This window comes from Lissotriton vulgaris, chromosome 3_1, assembly GCF_964263255.1.
Source record: "Lissotriton vulgaris chromosome 3_1, aLisVul1.2, whole genome shotgun sequence".
Lineage (NCBI taxonomy): Eukaryota > Metazoa > Chordata > Amphibia > Caudata > Salamandridae > Lissotriton > Lissotriton vulgaris.
Window position 1 is genome coordinate 938,537,578 of NC_141689.1, and position 22,538 is coordinate 938,560,115.

Genomic DNA, 22,538 nt, shown 5'->3' on the forward strand with positions numbered 1-22,538 from the left:
CCTACTTGATGTTTCTCCTTTGCGAACAATAGCAAGCGCTTCGTTTAACACTGCACTCCCATCCACCCCCAAACGTTCTTTGATAGCATAGTTTCAAGCATGCATGAACAGTTGCTCACAAATTAAATCCACCTGCAACAGGCCAAAAGCGCAAACCACAGCTAATTTCTTCAATTCGCTAACATACTCAGCAATAGACTAATATTTATGTTGCTTTCTCTGAAAAAAACTTGTATCTTCTAATACCAAAGTAAACTTTAGGGGCAAAATAAGTATTCAAATTCTCTAGAGCAACATTAAAATCATTAACGTCACCGCTTTCAAGAACAGTTTTATGCATTTAGTTAAACGTTTTTAAACCCTGGGGCCCTCAAGAATGCATTGCAATTTGTTTCTTCTGCTCAGAAGACATTTTTCTATCCAAATCTACTGTTTCAATGTAATTCCAAAAATACTTTATCCACTCATTCCAGCGCAAAGAAGGTTCGGATCCTGATTTTCAAAAGGCTTGTGGAGGACACAAAGAGAACATTTGTTGGCTCATTTTTTAAATAATGTGGAATTGTTCAGCGTCCTTGCTTCACCCGTAATTACTGGCCCAGTTCACTGTCCTAACTTCACCACACAAAGCAATAGTATAAATCCAGTAAAAATCCACAAATAATTAAAAAGTCTCCCAAATGTGGGGAGCGATGTGTGTGGAGAATGGCCACAAGGGACTTCATTTAGAAAAGTGCTAAGGACCTGGAGGTGGCTCGGTCCCTGTCGCAGCTGATTGGCATTGCATCAGCGCTATAAAGTGCCTCACGAGGTCCCGCAGCGTGGGAGCACTGTGTGTGGATAGCAGCCAGATGGGAATTCACCTTATTGGCTAATTTAACTCACCTATCGGTCCCTAGCACATGATGCCAAATGTATCCAGGGCCGGTAAATTAGATGCTTTCAGTGAATTGAAGCACTCATTGTGACATCCACTGCAGAAGCAATGTAAGCATGTCTCCAGACCTACAACTGTAGGCTGGCTGTGCAGTTTTGAACTACACAGTCGAACTGTTGAAAAACAACATTGAGACAAGTAGACGTTATTGCCTATAGGGCAGGATGCATGCTATTTAAGATTAGGACATATACAAGTTTAATGTTAAACATGTACTTACAGTCAAAATGCCCTCAAAGCTAGTCTGTACTACTATCTACTGTAACAGGGTTGGCTGTTCCATAGGAAAGGATTGGGATACCATATTCAATTTAATAAATATTATCTGTACCTAAGAAATAGCTACAAATCTAGTTTGTGTAATTGTGGAAATATTTATGAAAAGCCCAATTCACTAGTGAAGTCGGATTTGCAATAAATAGTTTGGAAAGATGACTTTTAGAAAGTCTCATTTGTCTTACCTGAAGATTTTTTGACTCAGCAAAAATGTATAAACCTATCAAATTATAGAAGCAGGTAATTTATTATAGGCTTGGACATTTTTCAAAATTGGGACCTTGAAGAATAATTTGAACTCAAACAGCACAGTATTGTTAGTTACCCTAGATTTATATAAGTACTATACTATTATGTGTGGCAGCTTGAGTAACTGATATAAAGACAGAACCTACAAGATCTGCAAGGTCATTGCACTAAACCTATCTCTGTAACCTTTGCGCATCACATACACACAAGAACATACTATTCAAAATGTTTACAAAATGATATTCTCAAACTAATGTTATATCCCTAATAAGTATTATTATGAGCAAGATAATATAACTGAATAAGAATATTAGACATATATATGCTTAGTAATACATGCAAGTAAGCTGCAGAACCTGAGCATAGCAGTTAAAGAAGTTGTCTGATATCAAATCTCATCACACACCTCAAACCAGGACCTGCGTACAAATATAAAAGCATACTCTATTATTAGCTAATTTTCACTTTCATGAACCTATCAATTCAACGTACCTGCTTGACATCACGAACAAGGTGGTTTAGGAGTAGATTAGTTGGTCCTTGTTTCTAGAAAATAATTGATAGATGGGTTAGTTTAGTTGTTTAACATCTCTTCTAGTTCAAAATATTGCTGATTTTTATTTAAGTAATATCATTCATGGGGACAGTCCTCCCATGTGCCGATCGACCAATATTAAAAAATATTTAAGCTTGTCCGCCACATTGGATAATATTGCTTTTGTAAACTATACCCTTGATATTTTTGGTCAATTTCAGAATATTTTATAGGATGGTTTTCCTGTTTCTTTTAGGTTGGAATGTTACCTGAAGAATAACGACTGTGTTGGTTTTGGACAAATATTTCTCTAATAATTAGCAACAGGGGTTTGGAGGGGTGACGAGTGCAGCAAGAAATTGAAAACCAAACATATACTTTCTCCCAATAGTCATATATACAACAAAATGTACTTGGGCCTGTGGTTTGGATAGTTTCCTGTGAAGGTCCAAATATGCTTGTTTTCTATGTCGCCAAAAAGCAGAAGAGTTCTCCATGGCTAAGAAATATAACCAGGTGCTCATCTACAAGAACAATAAAAACTACAAAATAGATGATTTCTTTCATTAAACGCATTTAAAAGTAAAAGGTTTTCTTGTTCTGCAGCCCATGCTGGGTTATCTGATATGACCTAGTAGAACAAGCTACTATGCTCATCACCAGAACCAGAAATATCAAAGAATTTCAGAATTCAGAAGAACTAGAAATGTTTTCATAAACAATAGATTCATCAGCCATGGGTATCTCATGTGCTTCAACATGGACAGAGAGACCTACAGCGAGCACCATGTTGATATGAGAGTTGATGAGTATGGCACAGAAGTGCTGATAGAGAAACAGGATCGGTTTGCATCGAACACAAAAATTGTACTGTTTCAAAGCCTCAAATGCACACATCTAATGCAACATTTCTTAGTTATTATCTCTAAAAAATAAATACTTTGAAAAGGGAATATTTCGTAAAGTGTTTGTTCCCAAAATAGATTGAAGTAAGGACAGCATGAGGTTAAGGCTATAGGAAATGGTTATGATGATCGAAGTTAATAGTATAGTGTTAACAGTTAAGGATTTGAGGTATATGATTAAGGGTTCGGGTAGAGAGGTTAGGTATTCAAGAATTAGGGAAGTCAAGGGGTTATGGGATAGGAGTTAAGAGTTTTGGCTACATGGTTAAGGGTATAGGGATTAAATATATTGGGTTAGGGCATAAGGGTATAGGTTGAAAAGTATGTGTGAAGGGATTTGAGATGAAGGGGTTAGAGGTTCAGAGGACAAGGCTAAAGAGTTAGGGGTATGGATTTAAGGGTGTGATGTATAGGACTAAGGGTTTGTGGTATAGGGTTAAGGGTTTGTGGAATAGGTTAAGGGCTTTGTTCAAAGCATTAAGGGTCGGGATCTATGCTTTAAGGGATAGGAGGTTAAGTGTTAGAGGAATCGGATCTGGGGCATAGGGGTTAAGTGTACGCTGTTTAAAGGTTGGAGTTAAGGTTCTGGGATATATGGTTTGCGGTCAACAGCATGAGATTACCTTTTTAAGTGTATATGGTATGGGTTTGGTGTACTGGTTTAAGATCTAAATGTGTGCGGTATAGGGGATGGGGTTAAAAGATTGATGTTTAGGGTTTAAGTGTATGTGATGTGTGAAGGATTAAGGTTTTGGTTATAATTTTATAGGTTGGGGTACAGAGATAAATGTTATGGGTTTATTTTATAGGGGTTATGGGTTAAGACAATAAAGGTCATACGGCATAGATCTTGTATCTTATGCCGATGACACGCAGCTGCTCATCTCCCTGTCACAGTCTCCGAAACTAGCAGCTGCCAACTTTAAAACCTGCATGCAGGAGCTTGCTGGCTGGATGAATCAGCACTGCCTTAAGCTCAATGGGGCTAAAACGGAGGTCTTAGTGATAGGGGGAGATGGGGCGAGCTGGTCTCATGAATGGTGGCCGCCCTGCCTTGGCTCTCTGCCCATCCCATGCAGTGAGGCCAAGAACCTGGGGGTCTGGGTGGATCCTAAACTCTCGTTTGAGAGTCATGTGGACAAGGTGGTGGGGAAATGCTTTGGGGTTATGAAGACCCTGAATCGCACTCTGGACCTACTGCCTCTGGAGGCCAGACGTATTATGATCCAAGCTCTGGTCACCTCTCGCATGGATTATGCGAATGTGCTGCTATTAGGTACTACGGAGAAGAACTTGAGGAGACTGCAAGTGCTGCAAAATACGGCGGCCCGGTTAGCCCTCAGACTCCCTAAAAGAACAGCATCCAAGCCTACTCTGGCTGCCCTTCATTGGCTGCCTGTGAAGAAAAGAATCCTTTTTAAAGCCCTCCTTTTCTGCTACAGGATATCCTCTGCAGAAGCGCCAGGGTATCTGAAGGATCTGGCCATCCCCTATCGTCCCCAAAGAGCACTTCGCTCGGCGGGTATGGGTCTCCTGACAGTTCCTCGTGTTAGAAAGACTAGGATGGGAGGCCGCTCCTTTCGGGTGCTGGCTACCGCCCAGTGGAATAGCCTTCCACTTGGGATCAGACTGGCCAACAATGAAACCATGTTCCGGAAACTGTTGAAAACACATCTGTTTGCTATGGAGGGATAGATGATCCTCCTCCTTTCTGACTCTTACTCCACAGCGCGGGGACACGCCGTGATGGCGTCACCAGGCGCTTTAGAAATTCCTTTATTATTATTAAAGGTATACAGTTGAGGGTATAGGAATTAAGGATGTGGGGTTATGGATTGAAGGTTAGTTCCTAAGACTCCATTTGTTCAGTGTCACAAATGGAAATGTGTTTAAGTTAAAGTGTGTTGATATATTTTACAAATCTTTTTGCCTATTTATATATATAAGAAGTTACTTTTACAGTAACACTGCACTTAATGTCAATGTAATGCACTTACATTTCACTGGAATTAGAAGTGTTAAAAACAAATTGGTGCAATTTCTCAGAAGAGGAATTGAATTAACAATGTAAAGACCAAAGTTTGTTCAAAGGTAGGCAGATAAAGACTGGTCTTGAGAAGGAAGTACAAGGAACTACCACAAAACATTAAGTTCTATTCTTAAGCTATAAAGGAGAGAATAAGAGGGAGCACTGAGAAAGCCAAAAACTGGCACCCAGCGCCAGACCTATTGGCTTTGCAAATGCTTGTTTAGCTATCTGGTTTGCTAATGGGGGCACTTTTATTCTTGTGCCCTAGCCTAGTTTCTGTTCTTGTCTTGCTCTGATTTGACTTAGTTTTAGCTGGCATACCTAAAATTGTCTCTGCTGCATGTGAATGCCATAATAAATGAACAGTAACTGTAGTGGCCTCACCCCTCGTCCTATGAAGTAGGTGTATGTGGCAAGGTGAGGTAATACATTCTTTTTTTAGCATCTTTGGAGAAGTTATTTGGAGAATTTCTTCAGATCGCAGCATTGAGCGGCTAAGTGCTTTGTTTGACATATCACACACACACACACACCCACACACACACCTTCTACCTATGTCATAACATTTCAGAAGCCCACACCTTAACTTGAGTAATTTAGGAGAGTTCTGAGGCAGGATCTGATATTGGACAGCATCAGAGGAAGAGGATAATGGATCAGAATCTGTGAACAAGTTTTCAGTCGGCGGAGTTCCATCCGATGATTTATCCCCAAGTGATTTGCAGGAACTTGACCCTGACAGTCATGATGTCCCTTCACAGACCAATTTGTGCAGCTGATAGATAGTAGTCAAGAGAGATGTCACATATGGTGACAAGCACAGACAGAGTGTTCACGTGGCTGCCACCCAATTTAGTTCCATCCCAAATTCCCCCAATCACTGCACATGCTGGAGGTAAAGTCAATACTGCATTTTTTGTCTATTGACAATGTTAATCTCTTCCTGGAAGTTGGCTTTCTTGGGGAAATTCTGCACCAAACAAATCTGTGTGCTGAACAGTTTCTGAGGTAGCATGGAGGCACTGTTGGCCTTATTCTATGGCATAGAGATTCTGGTAGTGCATTAATAGACACATTTGATCAATAATAATGAGAGTATTCATGGTAACCTTGATGTTTTGAAGGAGAATAAAACAAGCTAAAATCTAAAAAACACGCGGAAAGCGTAAAATATTCCCATTCCTAATCATTGTTGGATACAGTTAACATCCCAGAAAACAATTGTCATCTTTGGATGCTCATCATGACTTTACTGTATACTGACTGTATTATAGAGCTCCTCCAGTCGAGAGATTGTGAGAAAGCGGTGCATGTTGACACCATGCTCTATCAGCAGCTTCACAAAATCCACACGATCCATTACCAATGCATCCTGCATTGCCTGCTCCAGTGATCCAACCTTAGGAAGAGATGAGATGAAATTCAATACATAAGGTTTTTTTCTCTAAAGTAATCAAGAAGGTCTGGTAATTAATATTAATATTAATAAAATGGGCTTTTATGTAGGGCATTGCTTCTGTTTCAAAGCACTATAAATGACAAATGTTATACTGGTTCAGCTGCAAATTCCGAGGAGTCCTTTACGGAATAATAATAACACTTTACAAGCAGTAAATTAGTTTGAATGATTGACAGCTTAAAAGCACTAGCAGAATTGTGCCAAATCTGCAAACTAAAAATGCAGTCATCTACTTTATTGCCAAGGTGTAATGTAAAGAAACAACACATACTTCGATTTGAACTTGATTCAGTTCTGTTTTAATGAGTTTTACACCTATTTTAGATGTGAATTGCTCCAGAATTTCACAGCTTCAGTTTCCTCTGAGTAGTTCTGGCTTACGCCAGATGTATTTGTGACTTTGGTCCTTATTTAGCGTTTGCAGGGTGAGATACTGCTTCAAAATGTAACAGATCCTCACATAACACTTTTAATATGGCAGATGGAATATCTGCTATGTTTGTGACAGAGTATCCCACCTGGTTAACTCTAAATATGGCCCTTGATCATGGATATACAGGAGCATGCCCTATGCGTTTGGTCTGTGAGTAATCATAGTTCACACCTGCAAATTGATAAGAAAGTAAGGGTACTATAATTGCAATACTTAATTTACAGTGTTTGTCTTTCTCGTCCTCCCTTTTTTAATTTAGAACATTTCAGTGGGTGGAATGTTCTACTAGCATTATAGCCCTTCTTCCTCAGTCTAAACCGATTATGAATGTCCTTCAAATACATGTATGAAAATTCCTTGCTCTTGTGGAAATCTCCAAACAAATAATGATCACCATAACAACCACTGGTAATGCTAAAACGCCTAACTGGCACATCTTGAATACAGCATGCTTATAAGCTGTAAATAAAGATAACTCTTTTTCCAGTATGTCAAAGGTTGCACTGACATTTCTAAAATGTATTTTGCACATTCTTATACCCATTATTATAACATGGATCCTTACATTATTGGGGTTAGGCCAAACAATGTGCTTTAGAAAATCTAACCTAGAAACAAAGTTGTTGTTACCTATACAACATTTAATTGAGTTTCCCACATAACAACTGGTTTGACTTAGTAAAACACTATCTGTTTGTGCGTTAACATTTTCATGTACTTGCAAAGAAGCAGAATAAGGGGCCGATTTAGAGTTCGAAGTACAGATTCTACTCTGTCAGGGCGGCAATGTAAAATGTTCTGTTGCCCTGACGGAGTACCCATACTCAGAATTTAGAGATGTTTGCCAGCCCAGCTGAAATCTCTAGTCATTAGAAGGAACCGCCATCACATCAGTTCCTTTCAATGAGTTAAACATTTGATGACCATGCAAAATGAAATGAAAATGAAATGCCAAAGCAGGATTTTTTGGGGGAGAGAAAACAAAAACTAATGACCTCCACATCATGGGACATTTCCTTCCATGGGGTGGGGGTCTTGTATACATTTTAACTGTCACTTACTGGCAGGTTTTACACAGCAGTAAGGGATGGTAAAACTTGGCCATTTGACTGCCCACTCTAAATCGGGTGCACTGTCGAATGGCCAAACCTCTGATGACCCTTACTCCATTGGGCCGTTGAAGGAGTATACTAGCGAAAGAGTCAGAGTAGGCCCTGTAGCGGACATAGTTAGAGTTCATCCAACCATAAATCCGGTGGTGGATCTTCAGTTTGACTAAGAGGGTTCTCTGTTGCCACTGTGACAGAGTACCCTCTCAGTTAAACTCTAAGTCAGCCCCTAAGAGTCATTGATTTTAGGGACAGACATACCTGGAAAGAAAAGTAAGAGTTGCTGAAAAAACTGTATCATATGAATAATAGCGTGACTGACAAGTAATATAAAGCAACGCTGTGCATTCAACATAGTTGTCCAAGCAATGTGCAGAACATTTCAGCAAACTTCCCATTCATTTATGCAATTGTAATATATGTCGAATGCACATAATACCTCACTATGCATCAGAAATCAGTAAATGTTCAAAACATCCCTCTGAATGCAGCTCTCATTTAACACCTGTGCCCATTTGCACATGTGGTTATCAGCATAAAATGAATTGTTGGATCAGTTGATTGGAATTCAATTATGCCTGCTACCATTTGAACTAACCACTACACCTAATGTACCTCCCCCACCTAGTACGTCAGCCATCAAGGGCTTCTGTTCGCAAAGCATAATCTAAATTATCCAGATGCCCTTACTTGAATGGTAACCTAATGGCTCTTTTTGTGTAGAGCTGTGTCTCCATGCTGAAAAGAGGGGCCAGAGATGCTGCAGTGGAATATCAACTTCTCAGGCTCCCCTCCCACCTCATGTTTTTCAAAGCCCCTATTAATTGGGGCTGGAGCAGGTTGGTGCTAAACATGTGGAGGTTGTAGAATGGGAGAGGCAGAGATCTGGGGTCCCAGGCCTAATGCCCTCGTCACCTCCTTCTTGGACTGTGCGGATGGGTGTGGTCCAGTCCAGGTGTCCGTTCCTGATGGTGGCAGTCTGGTCAGATCCTTACTTATTCTTTCGCTTGCTTGGCTGTCCCAGGTCTGGATCTCCGTCACACACTTTCAATGCCCGCCCGCCCAGAGTTTAGCTCTATAGAGCAACTGTGGGTCTACATTTTCCTCACAGGACCATATCAGGGGCTGTGAGGATACATGAATAACAATTATTATGTTTTTTTTTTAAACCTTTATTGTACAGCACGGACCAACAACTGCAGGGGCTGGCGCAACACAAGAATAAGACCCACTATATTATCACATGACACAGCTCTTCAGCCGACAACCCTGAGGCCCGGCAGCGAATCAGGATAAACGTTGTATTGAACTCACAACACATTACAGGAAAAGACGAAGGATTCATTTTATGTTTGACCCCCCACCCCCAACCTAAAAAGCAAGGAAAAAGAAACAGGCATATCTGGTGCCATACATTCAAACACTATGATAAAGTGAGCAGGTACAAAAATAGAATAATCACAGACCGATTTAAAGGGAACGACCGAAAAGCCTGCGCCAGCAAGCACAAAACAGGATGTACGACAAAGCAATCTATAACCCAACACAGTCCCCCACACACAGACCCCGCCCACTCATTGACGCCAGGATAGAAAAGGAGGTACGGTTACCAGATACTGGAATACATACGAAATCAGGATAATACCCCAACGTTATGAAAGGAGAGCGAAAGGAAAGCGTGAGATAAAGAAACCATGAAAACTAAACTAACTAACAAAACTATAGACCCATCCCCCACCCTGCACCCCTCCATGTGGCTTTCGCCTAACCCCAACTAGCAGCGTGCCTGTCGCCCCGACTAACTAACTAAACTACAAAAAGTAAAAGAAGAATGGAGAAGGAGAATGTCATACAAACTCCCGGTCACCTTTCCCCCCCGCCTGAAATGAACAACCCCTGTCCTAAGACCACAGAGTACTCAAAAATATTATAGACAGAGCCAGATAGGGGAGACGTTGAACACCGCCCAACCTCCCGCAAGCATTACGTTAGCGTATCCCTTGTCCTCTAAAGCCCCGAAATCAGACCCAGACCAACAGTCTCATCCTTGACCCCTCCGATCTTTCATGCGGACTCTATCCGGTAACACCATCACCGCCCCAGGAGAGTCAAAGTTCGTAGGAAGTTCAATTAAGATTAATATGAGACGAGTCGAACACATTGAGCCTCTGCAAGCATCCGCCACCGGTAAGATCTCCCTCACCGACATGCAGTCCAGATATCCTTTCCTCCGTAGATGTAAAAGAACCACAAGGGCAGGAAGGGACGGTAGTGACTTTTGTTTTTTGCTAGTCGTAGTCTCAAGGAGTGAAAAACCAGGTAGCTCCACAATAATCGGCTGCGATGGTGAATGCAGCGATACCCCCAGAGAAACAGTTCCGCAAGTATTCTGCAAGCAGGTCAATGGCGTCAAAACTTTATCGCGCACAGGGTCTCCATCCTCCTTTACTACGGGCATCGTGGGAGAATCAGTTAGTTGAAAGTCATGCAATAGAACAGAGCCCAGACTCGGTCGCCCAGTTTCGATGTCACCAGCGATTATTTTATGGACAATGGTCTCCAGATGCAATTGAAGTGCCCCGATGGCGGCCATTACGGTCTTCAAGGAAGGCTCACAATTTGTCCGATCCGCCTCCACTCGCTCGGTTCCAAGCATGGGCGGGTTCCTTAGAGAGCCGGGTCTCTCCGGGAGAAGAGGCAAGAGCAGAGCAGACGGCAACGGAGGGTGCATTGTAGGTCAGCAGTACGCCACTGCGAGCGAGGGCCCCGGCCCAGCAGACCCGGGAGGTGGCGACCGGGTCGCCAGGGATGGGGACTCCCCCCCCACAGCCACAGACAAAGCCTATCACCACTCCTTCAGTATAAAACAGACCAGGCGCTCGCCACCAAAAACAGGCCAGGATAACCTCCACTGCAAGAGACCGGACCCTGTCTGAGTCTGAGTCCCACGGCCGATGTTATTTAACTGCAACCCGGCTGGGCAAGTACTCGAGGCCCCGGCTCAGAAGCTGGGTTAGGCTGAGATCTTAAACACAACACAACTCTGTCAATCTGGGCGATAAAATTCTCGGGACCGCACCATCAGATTCAGCGACAGTTCATCCACACGGGGGTCGGGCGTAAAATCAGGATATCTGGCAGGATCATCAAGCAGCAGACGGAGGTCGGCGGTGCCGGGAGCCTATGCGGCCATCTTGGTTGCTGCGTAGCTCCTCCCCCCATGAATAACAATTATTAAAGCTGATCAGGCCCTATAAGAGGTGTAAGCCTGAGTTCTACAGTTATCCAGATAATTCATTCACAATCTTTTTTAAAAGAATCAAAATCACTTGGCACATTCATCACCCTGTATACTGGCACTTAACTTCCCTAGATTGATTACTATTGAATTCATAAATCTAATCATGTGCCATGTTAGAAGTCATCCTTCATCTCTTTTTTATGCAAAGGATCCTCCCTTAGCATGAAGATTTAAATTCAGGACTAACATTTTAACCTTAGTAAATAAATATCAAAGGTATTTGACGGTAATATGTCAATTTGCACAAGGTAAAAATAATTTCAAATATTTTTGTTAAGCGGTTTAAAATTTTGTTCTAATCATATGAAATACTATTCCATGGCTAGGATCACTATTGATTCCAGTCTAAATTGTATTTGGCATTAAATGGTTTAGTGGTCAGGTGGATAATAGGTTTTGTGCAAGTTAGTAACAAGCTTACTTTTTAACTCTTCGGGCCAATACCTACATTGTAGGATGGAGCTATGGATTATTTCAAAAGATTCAGGGACTGCTCCTGAAGGATATTTTAGAACATTTAAAGGAAAATGTTGATGTTTTTTCACAAAGGCAGTAACATTAGACAATACATTGTGGAATGTAAAGATTACTTCAAATGGCAGTGTGTGGAAATATAGCAAATTGTGCATTTAATTTTTAAATACAGTAGGATTTGAAAAGTGAATTACAGGATGTTAAGAGGTTCTATCAAACAGATTGTTGTGGACTTTGGTGTTAAATATGTGTCTTGAAACCCATAAGGCCATTAATTCTTTATAAGCCTGATAGGACGTAAAGGCGACTTTAGAGTGAGGCTTGTGGATTCTTAAGCATTCTTAAATCATTAGTTGTCCTTCACAGGTACTCACCATTCTTGCTACTGTTAGGGAGTGGTACCAGAATATCATTTTCAGAATTCCACCTGACATATATATTTTGCCCAAAAGACCGTCTAGAAAAATGTCACCCACTGGAGTTAATGCAAAACCTGCACACAATCGGATAATATTTTTGTAAACGATATTTAGAACAATATTTATGCCTGCTAATATCCTGTATGCAATACTCTGACATGCAATCAGTGTTAGCTCCAGGTTCAATGACTAGGATTGGCTTTTATATCTGCAACAGGTGTTGTTTCCAATTAAGTTGCCTGATCATATAATAGTAGGGGGATTCTTTGTTACAGAATAAGAGCTTGATGAGGATGTACAGTCCAATAGTATTTAAATTCTGATTTTACCTAAGGGATGTGACACAGTTTAGGTTTCTTAACCCCAATGTATATAGCCAAGGTTCATTAATAAAGCAAACAAAGGGTGACAAAGGGCACCCCACGTGACAGCCTAGACCCAAGTGTACCCTTCTTACTTCTGTGAAAGGTCAGGTTTAAAATTGATTGTGTGCTTGAGTCTTTGTTCATATCACCTATCAAGAGAAGTTGATTTACACAACCATCTTAAGATGAGCAAAAGAGCATTTCAATTTACAAGGGAAAAAGCTTTATCGACATCAGAGAAAACTATCCTCTTTTGCACACTATATGGTTTCTATTAAATAATGAAACTTCAAGAAAAGTCAAGGTATGAATCAGACCAACTAAACCATGTACCACTTGGAATGACTGAAAAACAGAAACCAAGGTTTTTCATTATTATCTGGTGAATAGGGTCTAAGACAGTGATATGTCCAGCATTGCCCTGGTATTTGAGTTACTAGCAAATTAAAAAACAAAAACACACACAGTTCCTATGTCAAACTAAACAAGGAATGTACACTGAATTAATTAAATTAAAATATTATCTTTAGACATGGCACTAAACTAAGAGCTATCATCCTAATACGTTCTCACATCACAAGTCACCAAATTGCTTTTGCAATCTGTTGAAGTAAGCAAGCAATCTTTATTGTATATAGCAAATTAAAACCATTACAAAAATACAAAACAAATAAAAAACACACACTTTTTAGAAGATAGGTTAGAGACTAAAGTGTTACAAGTAAAGTACTGATAAAACGAGTGTCAATGTAGTCTAAAACCATTGTTCCCTTGTACTTTTGCCCAAGGCAGTATTTTTAACTATTCACAGGAGAGGCAAAGTTAGTTGATGGTTTCTTGCAGTATGTGTTTGTAGGTGAATGAATTTTGCTGTGCAAATAAGTCAAGTGAGTCACAGTTTTAAAAAAGAGGGTACCTCCAAGAGAGCAGCAAAATTGTTTCTAACCTGTGACGTGGATGGATCAAAAGATGACAAGCTGTTGAAGGCCAAAGTATTCAGAGGTACTGGTCCAGGTTTGAGATTTTTAGTTCATATTAACCTTTGTTCCATGTCAGAAGAGTAGTTGTTTTTTATAAGTTAAGTAAGGGTGTCCGGGGGCATTCCAGAGCTGTTTCTGCGGTTGACGGTTTTTATTCTATCAGTGCTAGAAATGTTACTAACTTGCTGTTTATCTGTTTAATTTCAATCAAATACATTCATGAAAAATGATCAAGTTTCTCTAAAGTCTCAAAAAAGTTCAGATTTGAGAAAACATTCATTTGCCACATTTTAGATTTTAACTCTCTATGCAGAGCATGAAAAGTCATTTGCTGCTTTCAGGGATTATAGTAGTTGTCAAGATTAGAACCAAGTAGTAATTTATGAGATCAGAATTGATGTGGGAAGTCTCAGCTTCTTTCTGTTTTTTTGCACACTAGAATATGTGGTTGGCGATTTATTTTCCTACTGAGGAAGTCATTTCAGGTAGCGCAAATTTCAATGAAGATTCGAATGTGATCTGATAAGATTGGCAGTTCTGCTTTCGCATTATTACATCTTAATTTTTGAAAAATCCAAAATAGTAAATTTTAATAGGTGTCTACCACAATAGTTACATTTTTATATTGACAAGCACATATTCTGACTCCTTACTATCGAACACTAACATATTTTCAAGGTAAGTAGAGGAGTTAGGAATAATAAACCTATACTTACCTATGTGCGTTTACCTTGACGATAATTTGGTAGTTAATATTGTGAATTTCATATATGAGCAAGTCAATATTCTTGACCATGATATTGTGACATGCAACTTATCTAGCACTACGTTTGTGTTGTTAAAAGCTGTATGTGTTTGTTAAGACAGTAGTGTCCACCTTCTGCCAAATACTGAACAGCTGGAAATCATTAAGTAAATCATGTATTCTCTTCAATGCCTTACTATGGTCCCTACGATCTTTCCTGATATTGGGTGATGCTTGCTAACCAAAGGTAGAATTCAATGCCATATACTTCAGTAAAGCATCACAATTACTATTGCTGCGACTTTTTCATTAGATTACTTACCAAATAAAGGTCTTCTAAATTAATATTGTAGTTTTAATATAGACCTGTACTGAACAATATCATCAAGGTAAGTACATATAGAGAATAGAATTGTACATATATACTTTCCTGTATATGTTTATTTTGACAATATATTAGTATTCAATATAGTTGAATCAATATTGGTGCCGGTTATAATAAATTACCATTCTATTAGACACAGAATTCCAAGTAAGGCACACCACTCCAGAGACAGAAATACAAAGCTTTGGGTTGTGTATACAAAAGTCGTCTTTTTAACTTCTACCTCCGTGACCTGCCCTGCTTGGCAGTTCCCTACACCCTTTTAACCCATAGCCAATGAGGAGAGGAGACGGCCTTCTATAGCATGCCAATAATGATTCAGCACAGCTACACGGGGTGGGAGAAACTACAATCACTAATGTATTGAGGGTGGTGAGATAGTAAAATGAGGATTAACTCAAGTAAACCAGACATTAACAAATGGTGTAATAAAAATTAATTATTTTAGATATATAGACATGATATAAGAATTAGTCATCTTTTGTTCTTATAAAGTATCAAAGTGATGCATTATATTAACAGCATCCACTAATTAACATTTGAGGTTATGTGCTGAAACCATGTATAAGCCCTTAATTGTGTATTCAGGGAAATAATGCAACTTCTATTTTCAGATGTTGCGAAAGACTGGAAGAGAGAAGACTATTTGTGGGACTGCTCTTGCGAACCTGCACTTGAAACCTTTTTTTACAAATGGGACAGACTATTTATGAATTAGACTTCACAGGCTGATTATAGGAAGTTGTTTAACGCCATAGAATTACCTAGTGAATGCTTTATTTATGCATATGTGGCATGGATTCTACAGTGTATATATATGTATTATTTAATTAATTATTACACTTTACTGCCATCTTATATCTGCAATTTTCTTTATTGTTGTTCTATCATGTTTAGTTTATTTCAATCAGATGCATTTCATTAATAGAAACATGGAAATATTTTCACCTTTCTATGTAGTGCCTAAAGGTATCTAAGCGGAGTGGAGTGAAGTCACCATAGTCAATAACTTTTATTTCAGTTAATGGATGCTGATATCCATGATGTATGCCTATCTACCTGTCACAGAAAAAATTTCCTTTCCCTAATAATTTTGAGAAACAGCTACAATGGCATCACCCAAAAAGTGGATTGTAAAATTAACAGAATTCTCAATATTACAGTCTAGCCACATATCACTCCCTTTTTTAAAAGAGTTTCATATAGCGCAAACTGACCAGCGGATTTCGGGTATCAGAGCGCTTTACATGAGCACCAGTTTCGTTACAGATGGACATATTCATTTTTCTTAGCCCAAGTGCCAAGGGAGTGCCATTGACAGTTATCTTTTAAGAGACACGTCAAAGAGTTGACTCTCATGTACCAATTAACACTGAAGGTACTTAGGAAATGTATTCCTCTATCACCCACCACTTTTCAGTCGAGAGTGGTGAAGTCTAGACACAAAAAGAATTGGGGATTGGGAGCTATTTAGAAAAGGAGGAAGTCCAGTACACGTGCTCTCAAAGAACAACTTGGTATACACTGGGGGTTAGCTGTTCCTAAGGTCTCAAGAGAGTGGCAACCAAACTCTGGTTGGTAGAGAGAAATAATGAAAAGTGGTCTATCTCAAAGAGGTTGGGTTTATAAATAGTAATGGGAAATCCCTCCTTTTGGATATAGTGCCCTTACAGGCTTACACACCCTTGTGAGTGTCATGCTTCATCATCCATGGGGCGTTGCTCCTCGTGGGGGTGGCCACGCGAGAAGGCTTTTTGTGGAGATCTTTTAAGGAGACGCCGCAGTTATGCATGTGGGTGTGTGGGCCTAGGGAGATAAGTGCGTGAGTGAATTAAAATTACCAGACGGACCCGGAACTAATGTTTATTCGATGGTCCAATGGTAAGGTTAAAAATAGATGTGGATCCTGGAGCCCCTCTAAGGAACAATTATAGAGGGCAGATATGTGACTGGCCGCTGCTCTCAGAATCAGTTTACAAGTGAATTAACAAAAAAATAGGTCAATATGTTTCGCGATCCTTCTTGGTCCTTAAGGGATCCATTGGCGCTTCGTCAAGACCGAGAGTGTAAGAGAAAATAGAAGAAAAAGGAACAGGTTTCAGGAAAAGAAAGCCATGTATACCTGTGGCACTTAGATTTTGAGGTTTATATGCATCCTCGCGCAGATAGGAACTCTCAGTGTGGGTTCCTACCCCAAACCTGGTGATACAAAATGGAGAAAGACACACAAACAAAAGCTTTAAATGCACTACACATATTTGACGGACATCATATCGTTACAATGCATTGTGCCGGTCTTGCATGCACAAGAGGGGGTATGCTGATGTCTTAAATGCCAGGGTGACATAATTACATGGACAAGTTAAAAACATTTCTCAGGGTGCTGCTGTCAGCTGTGCAGAAGGTGAAGCCTATAGGCGGTGTCTATGTCTGAATGCTCTATAGATCCCCATGCACAGCGCCAACTGCCTGAACACAGCACATATGTGGTACCCTGGTGGGGTCTGATATGCATCTTCAAACAGTGATCTACTACGTGATGGCGGTATGAACTTGGAATATAAGCCCACAATCGTGTGGGACTGTCAGTGAACACAGTGGTAGAATTTCCGGAAGTGATTAAAACATGGCTATGTTCGGGACGATGTGAACACCAGTGGGATGCAGTGGTTGAATGCACACACACACAGACCCCGCTCACACAGTTCAGAAAGTGTAGCATACATCGCTCTACACATAAACTTGAGGAATCCTACCCCTTATTAAGGAAATCGGGCTTCGTCGGCGCACACTCTAAAAGAGGCTGAGTTATTGTCAGGCAATAAAGATAAAAAAGTGCAGTCGGTATGTAGGCAAGTGTTGCCCTCAAACTTGTGGGTGTCGTTACCTTGATCCATGAGGATGGGGGGCTTTCAGAGTAAGTACTCACATTAGCTCGTCTCTTCCTGGTCATTCACCTACCCCTCCATAGCAGTGCGACGGAATCGAAGGGGAGTGAGGATGGCCTGCCCAGTTATATCTTCCAGTATTGCAATCCTGGCAGGATGAAATAGGCTGGCCCAAACGTACGCGATGATGCGCGACATTGTGGGTGGGACTACGGAGCCCTGCTCTGCTCTTCTGTAAGGTTTCAGATAGTGGCGGCCATCTTGTAGCGGGGTATCAAGGCTGGATTTGTAATCATATTTACGGCTCTTATTGAACGTGGAGATTAGTTTATACCAATAATTATAATTATTTAAAATTAAGAGCTAATGAATCAACACTGGTGAATAGCGGTGTAGATTCAGTGGTGTTAAGAGTGGATGTGCACTGCCAACGCCGGCCATCCAGGGGTGGTGTCCTCATTACAGGTGCCTTTACGTGGTCAAAAACAAAGCCGGTGGGCAGTGCTTTGTAGATGGAAAGGCCGTGATGGGGTGTGTGGTGATGGCCCTTGGTTCCCAAATATTATTGGCCACGTAATGTTTGTAGAAGGGGCGTTTGAAGGTGCCCAAGTATATTAATTAAGTAGTCTTCCTCAAAAATTTTAATTTTTTGGGGGGGGCTAGCCTAAATTCATGACAAGACTAGTGACATGTTTCATGATGCAGAAGTTTCGTATCCACATGCATGATATCTCTTGGGTTCCCCTGGGAATTATGTGTGAAGTTGATGGGGAACAATCAGGGGGGTGGAGTAGGTTACATGGATAGAGAGGAAATTCCTGCTCTAAGTCATTAATTCCACCCAAGGTATTTCATAGTTAAGTCCCTCAATGTCACTCCTTAGCCTGTGAACCCAGCGCAGTTCCTGCCTGAAAAGGGTTCTGTTGGTCCAGCTAGTGTTGGATTCAATGGTGGTCCACTTTATACTCTAAGGATAGTGTACATACAGTTTCTTGTGTTGCAATTGGTGTGTTTTGTTTGTCGCCAGGGTGTGGCTAGACCGAGGGCATTCTGTTTGGAAGCTGTGGTGTAAGCACAGACGGAGCAGGAGCCGCAAGGAAAATGACCTGCCTCAGGTGGTAAGGCCCAAGAGTTGGTTGTCTTGTGAGTGTTTTTTTAGGGTGAGTATTGACCAGGTGGTCCCTCAGATTCCGGGTGCCTTTAAATGCAAAAAGTGTGGGGGGGGGCAGGTGTGAATGTGCCTGTTCTTAGAATGTCCTAGTGTCTCTTTATAACTTTCTGGAACTTGTTGGAACAAGGCGTGAATGTGGTGACACATGTGATGACTTCAGATTTTGGCCTGTCCTTCACTTTTAGGAGTGCAGCTCTGGGGTTGTTTCTCGCTCTTTTGTGTGCCTGGCATACATTTTCTTAGGGTAGTTGCACCTTCTCACATTTTCTGATAGAATCTCTGATTGTTTTTAAAATTCATTGACGGTGTCGCAGTTCCTCCGCAGTCATAGAAATTGTCCGACTGTTAAGTTTTTCCTCAGTGCTTTTGGGTGATGGCTGTCATAAATGAGGAGGCTGTTCCTGTCTGTGGGGTTCCTGTAGTTGGTTGTATGTAAGGAACCATTGTCCAGAGAGATAAGCAAGTCTAGGAAAGGGATGCTTTCCCTTGATTTTGTACTTACAATTTCAAGAAGGGGCCAAAGTGTTGATCCATCCGCAGAACGTCGTACATAATTCCTCGTCCCCTTTCCAGAAGAGGATGATATCATCAATGTACCAACACCACATTAAAGTGTTCTGTCGGTAGGGGTTGGCCTCCCCTAGGATATATTTCTCTTCAAAGTGTGCCATGAAGAGGCAGGCCAGACTGGGAGCGAAGGTGCTCCCCATGCTGGTGCCCTGTACTTGGTGGTAAAATTGTGACTTGAAGGCAAAGACATTTTCTTTGAGTGCTATTGAGGCACATTTACAGATGGAGGACAACAGAGTCTCATAAGGCCATTGTTCAATGCTCCATAGGGTGGACTCTAGCACTTCCAAGGTGGCATCCTGGAGAATGTTCGTATATAGAGCCTCAAGTCTAGAGTGATCAGCAGGTCAATGGTTCCTGGATCCGAAAAGTTTTCTATCAAATTGAGTACTTCTGTGGTGTCCCTTAGGTAGGATGGGGTTTTGCTCACCAGGGACATAGGTAGAAGTCGCAGAACTTGGTGAGCGGTTCTAGGGCAGATTCAATGCCAGACACGATAGGTCATCCAGGTGGTGGATTCACTCCTTTGTGAATCTTTGGTAGTTTATAGTAGTAAGGGGTCCGGGGGTCCTCATTGATAAGGAAGTCTGCCTCCTGGCGGGAAATCCAACCTTCCGTGGCCACTTCGTAGACTATGCTTCGGATCCGGGTGAAGAGTCACGTCGTCAGGTCTTCAGTGATGGGTTGATAGTATTTGGTGTCCGTAGGTTGACTGTGGCATTCGGCATCGTATGTATCAATATCCTGAATGACTATAGCCCGCCTTTGTCTACTGTTTTTAAGATGATATTGGTATATTCTGTGATGGATTTCAGGAGGGTCCCCTTCTCTTTAGATAGATTGTTGTGGGGACATCTGTGGATCATGGCTGCTACATCAGTCAGGATAGCTTGTTCAAACGTCAGGACTTCATTGGGTGTCATGGCAGCTGTGGGGGTGAATTTAGGATTATTCTTGAGATCTGACTCTGTGGAAGAGGAGTCAGGTTTGTTCTGAAAGAAGGCCATGAGTCTAACTTTTCTGAAGAATTGGTGGAGTCCTTGATGTAGTCTGAACAAGTCTTCGATTGGAGTGGAAGCAAAACCTAGTCCCTTCTCCAAGAGTCTGGATTCGCCCACTGTCAACTGTCTGGAGGACAGAATAACCACTAAGGTCTCTGCACCATCATCTTGCTCCGCAGTGTCATTGGTTCCAGGTCTTGACACTGGACCCTCTTGGATCCTCCTCTTCTTCTGCCTCTTCCTTTGCCCCTCCTTCTGTTGTAAAAAGGGGTGTTCGGGAATTGGTGGTATTGGGGTGGTTGGAGGTGGTGTTCCAGTGGTATGTTCCACATTGGTGTGGGTCCCATCCATTGACCTGGGTACACGGGTGTTTGGAATGGTTGCTGCGGGAAATTCTGGAATAGTGGGGGTTGATGTTGTCTTTGTGTTCCCCTGGCATGAGGTTTTAGTTTCTTCCATCGTAGCTTGAATCACTACTGAAAGATCCTGATCTCTTCGAATGATTGCTACTTCCTTCATCGTAGGTGGTTTCATAGTTCTGGATCACGTAGTCTTCTTAGTGTAAGGATATCATATACCTTCTCTTTGCTGAAGCGTTTAACCTCTTTCTGAAGTTTTGTTATTTTCTGTTTGGTGAGGAACTCCTTATGTTCGTTCAGTTCTTCATTGATTTCAGCGAGTCGTGATTTGTATGCCGTGACTGAAATCCCAGCCTTCAATCGGCTCCCAGCTAGAGTGATCTGTAGCAGAAGTTCATCCGACAGGTGTTTGGCCATGTTAATGATTAAAACGAGCCAATCTCGTGTGCACTTCCGTGCTATCTTTAACCATTCTGGGCGGAATATCATATCTTCTAAAAAGATTCTAGGAGAGAGAGTTACTAGGAGGCCATTCAGCGCAATATTGGCCTTCAAGTATTGCATCATGATTATCCCGTGGAGGACTGTCTTGATCTGTAATCTCATCGCCTTCCAATCATCTACCTTACTCCCTGTGGCTGCGCTTCCACCTTCAGCCAACAGTGAGGATGCTCGGAGAATCTCCGCCACAATGTCCTCATCGAAACTTAAACCCGGGTTGTCCATGTTCAGTAGTGGGAGTGCCTCAGTACGACTACCCTGAGTATGGTGTAGTGTGTGAGTGCACGAGAATAGAAAGGGTGACTAGGAGAAAGGATAGAATAACTGTCCCACGGATTGCTGAGGTACTTAAATCTTAACACAAAAAGAAATGGGGACCGGGAGCTATTTAGAAAAGGAGGAGGTCCAGTACCCGTGCTCCCAAAGAACACCGTGGTATACACTGGGGGGTAGCTGTTCCTAAGGTCTCAAGTGAGTGGCAACCAAACTCCGGTTGGTAGAGAGGAATAATGCAAAGTGGTCTATCTCAAAGAGGTTGGGTTTATAAATAGTGATGGAAGAATCCCTCCTTTTGGATACTGTGCCCTCACACACCCTTGCAAGTGTTTTATGATTTTAACTAAGTGTATTGTACTTTATACGTGTTCATTGTTGTTTAGTTAATTTCCCAATATAATGCCACCGCCCCATACCATAATCAACTGTGTACACATTTATATGCTTTTAGATAATTAATGAACTTAATTATGAATTATTGTTTTCTTTTATCATTCATAATATCTGTACCAAAGTATGTGTATTCATCTGTTATGTGTCTCATGGTTGAATTTCTAAGTGTGTTTTACTTATTATATATGTTTCAAATTGTTTGCACGTTCATGGCCTTGGTAGCTGAAATTAAGTGATTTGAATTGAACTGAGTTCTCCCCTTCCAGATCTTTACATTTTGAGTTAGCCCTCTTTCTAAAGGACTCTGAGACCTATCAAGTTAGATGTGATTGACAGACTTTTTCTGTACTAATGTCAAGAGCTTATTATTCACTTTCTAGTTCTCTTTATCCAACCAATGATACTGCTTCCTTTTAAAAAACCACAACAATTGTTGTTTTCTTTTTTAAGTACCTTATCATGCTCACCACAACACTTTTTTCCTGAGGAAAAGTGCACTTCAAAAATGAAAATGAATCAATCAGATAAGTATTATCATGTACTACGTGTATATAGGTGTTCATTTCCTAGAGGAGGATAATTTACACAACAGGTTGTCTAATGGATTAGTTATTAATTTAGTGAGTGCAACATCTACTAAGCGGGACTGACACTGTTCGGAAAATGTACTAGTATTAATAGATTAATACAGTACATATACATAAAATAGCTAAATTGAAAAAGCCCTATAAATGTGTATGAAATTTTAATGGGAGGCTAAAAATTAAGTTGGTATCTT

At 41.0% G+C, this 22,538-nt stretch overlaps 1 protein-coding gene across 1 annotated transcript in view; it reads right to left on the reverse strand.

Moving 5' to 3' along the window:
* The window catches only part of TRPM6 (transient receptor potential cation channel subfamily M member 6), a 720,746-nt gene that overhangs the window by 437,564 nt on the left and 260,644 nt on the right, over window positions 1-22,538 (reverse strand). The window contains exons 12-13 of the mRNA XM_086961279.1: window positions 6,196-6,330; window positions 1,955-2,008 (exon numbers count right to left, since the gene is read on the reverse strand). Coding sequence (XP_086817405.1) covers window positions 1,955-2,008; window positions 6,196-6,330 — 189 coding nt within the window. The remainder of the gene's footprint in view (window positions 1-1,954; window positions 2,009-6,195; window positions 6,331-22,538) is intronic.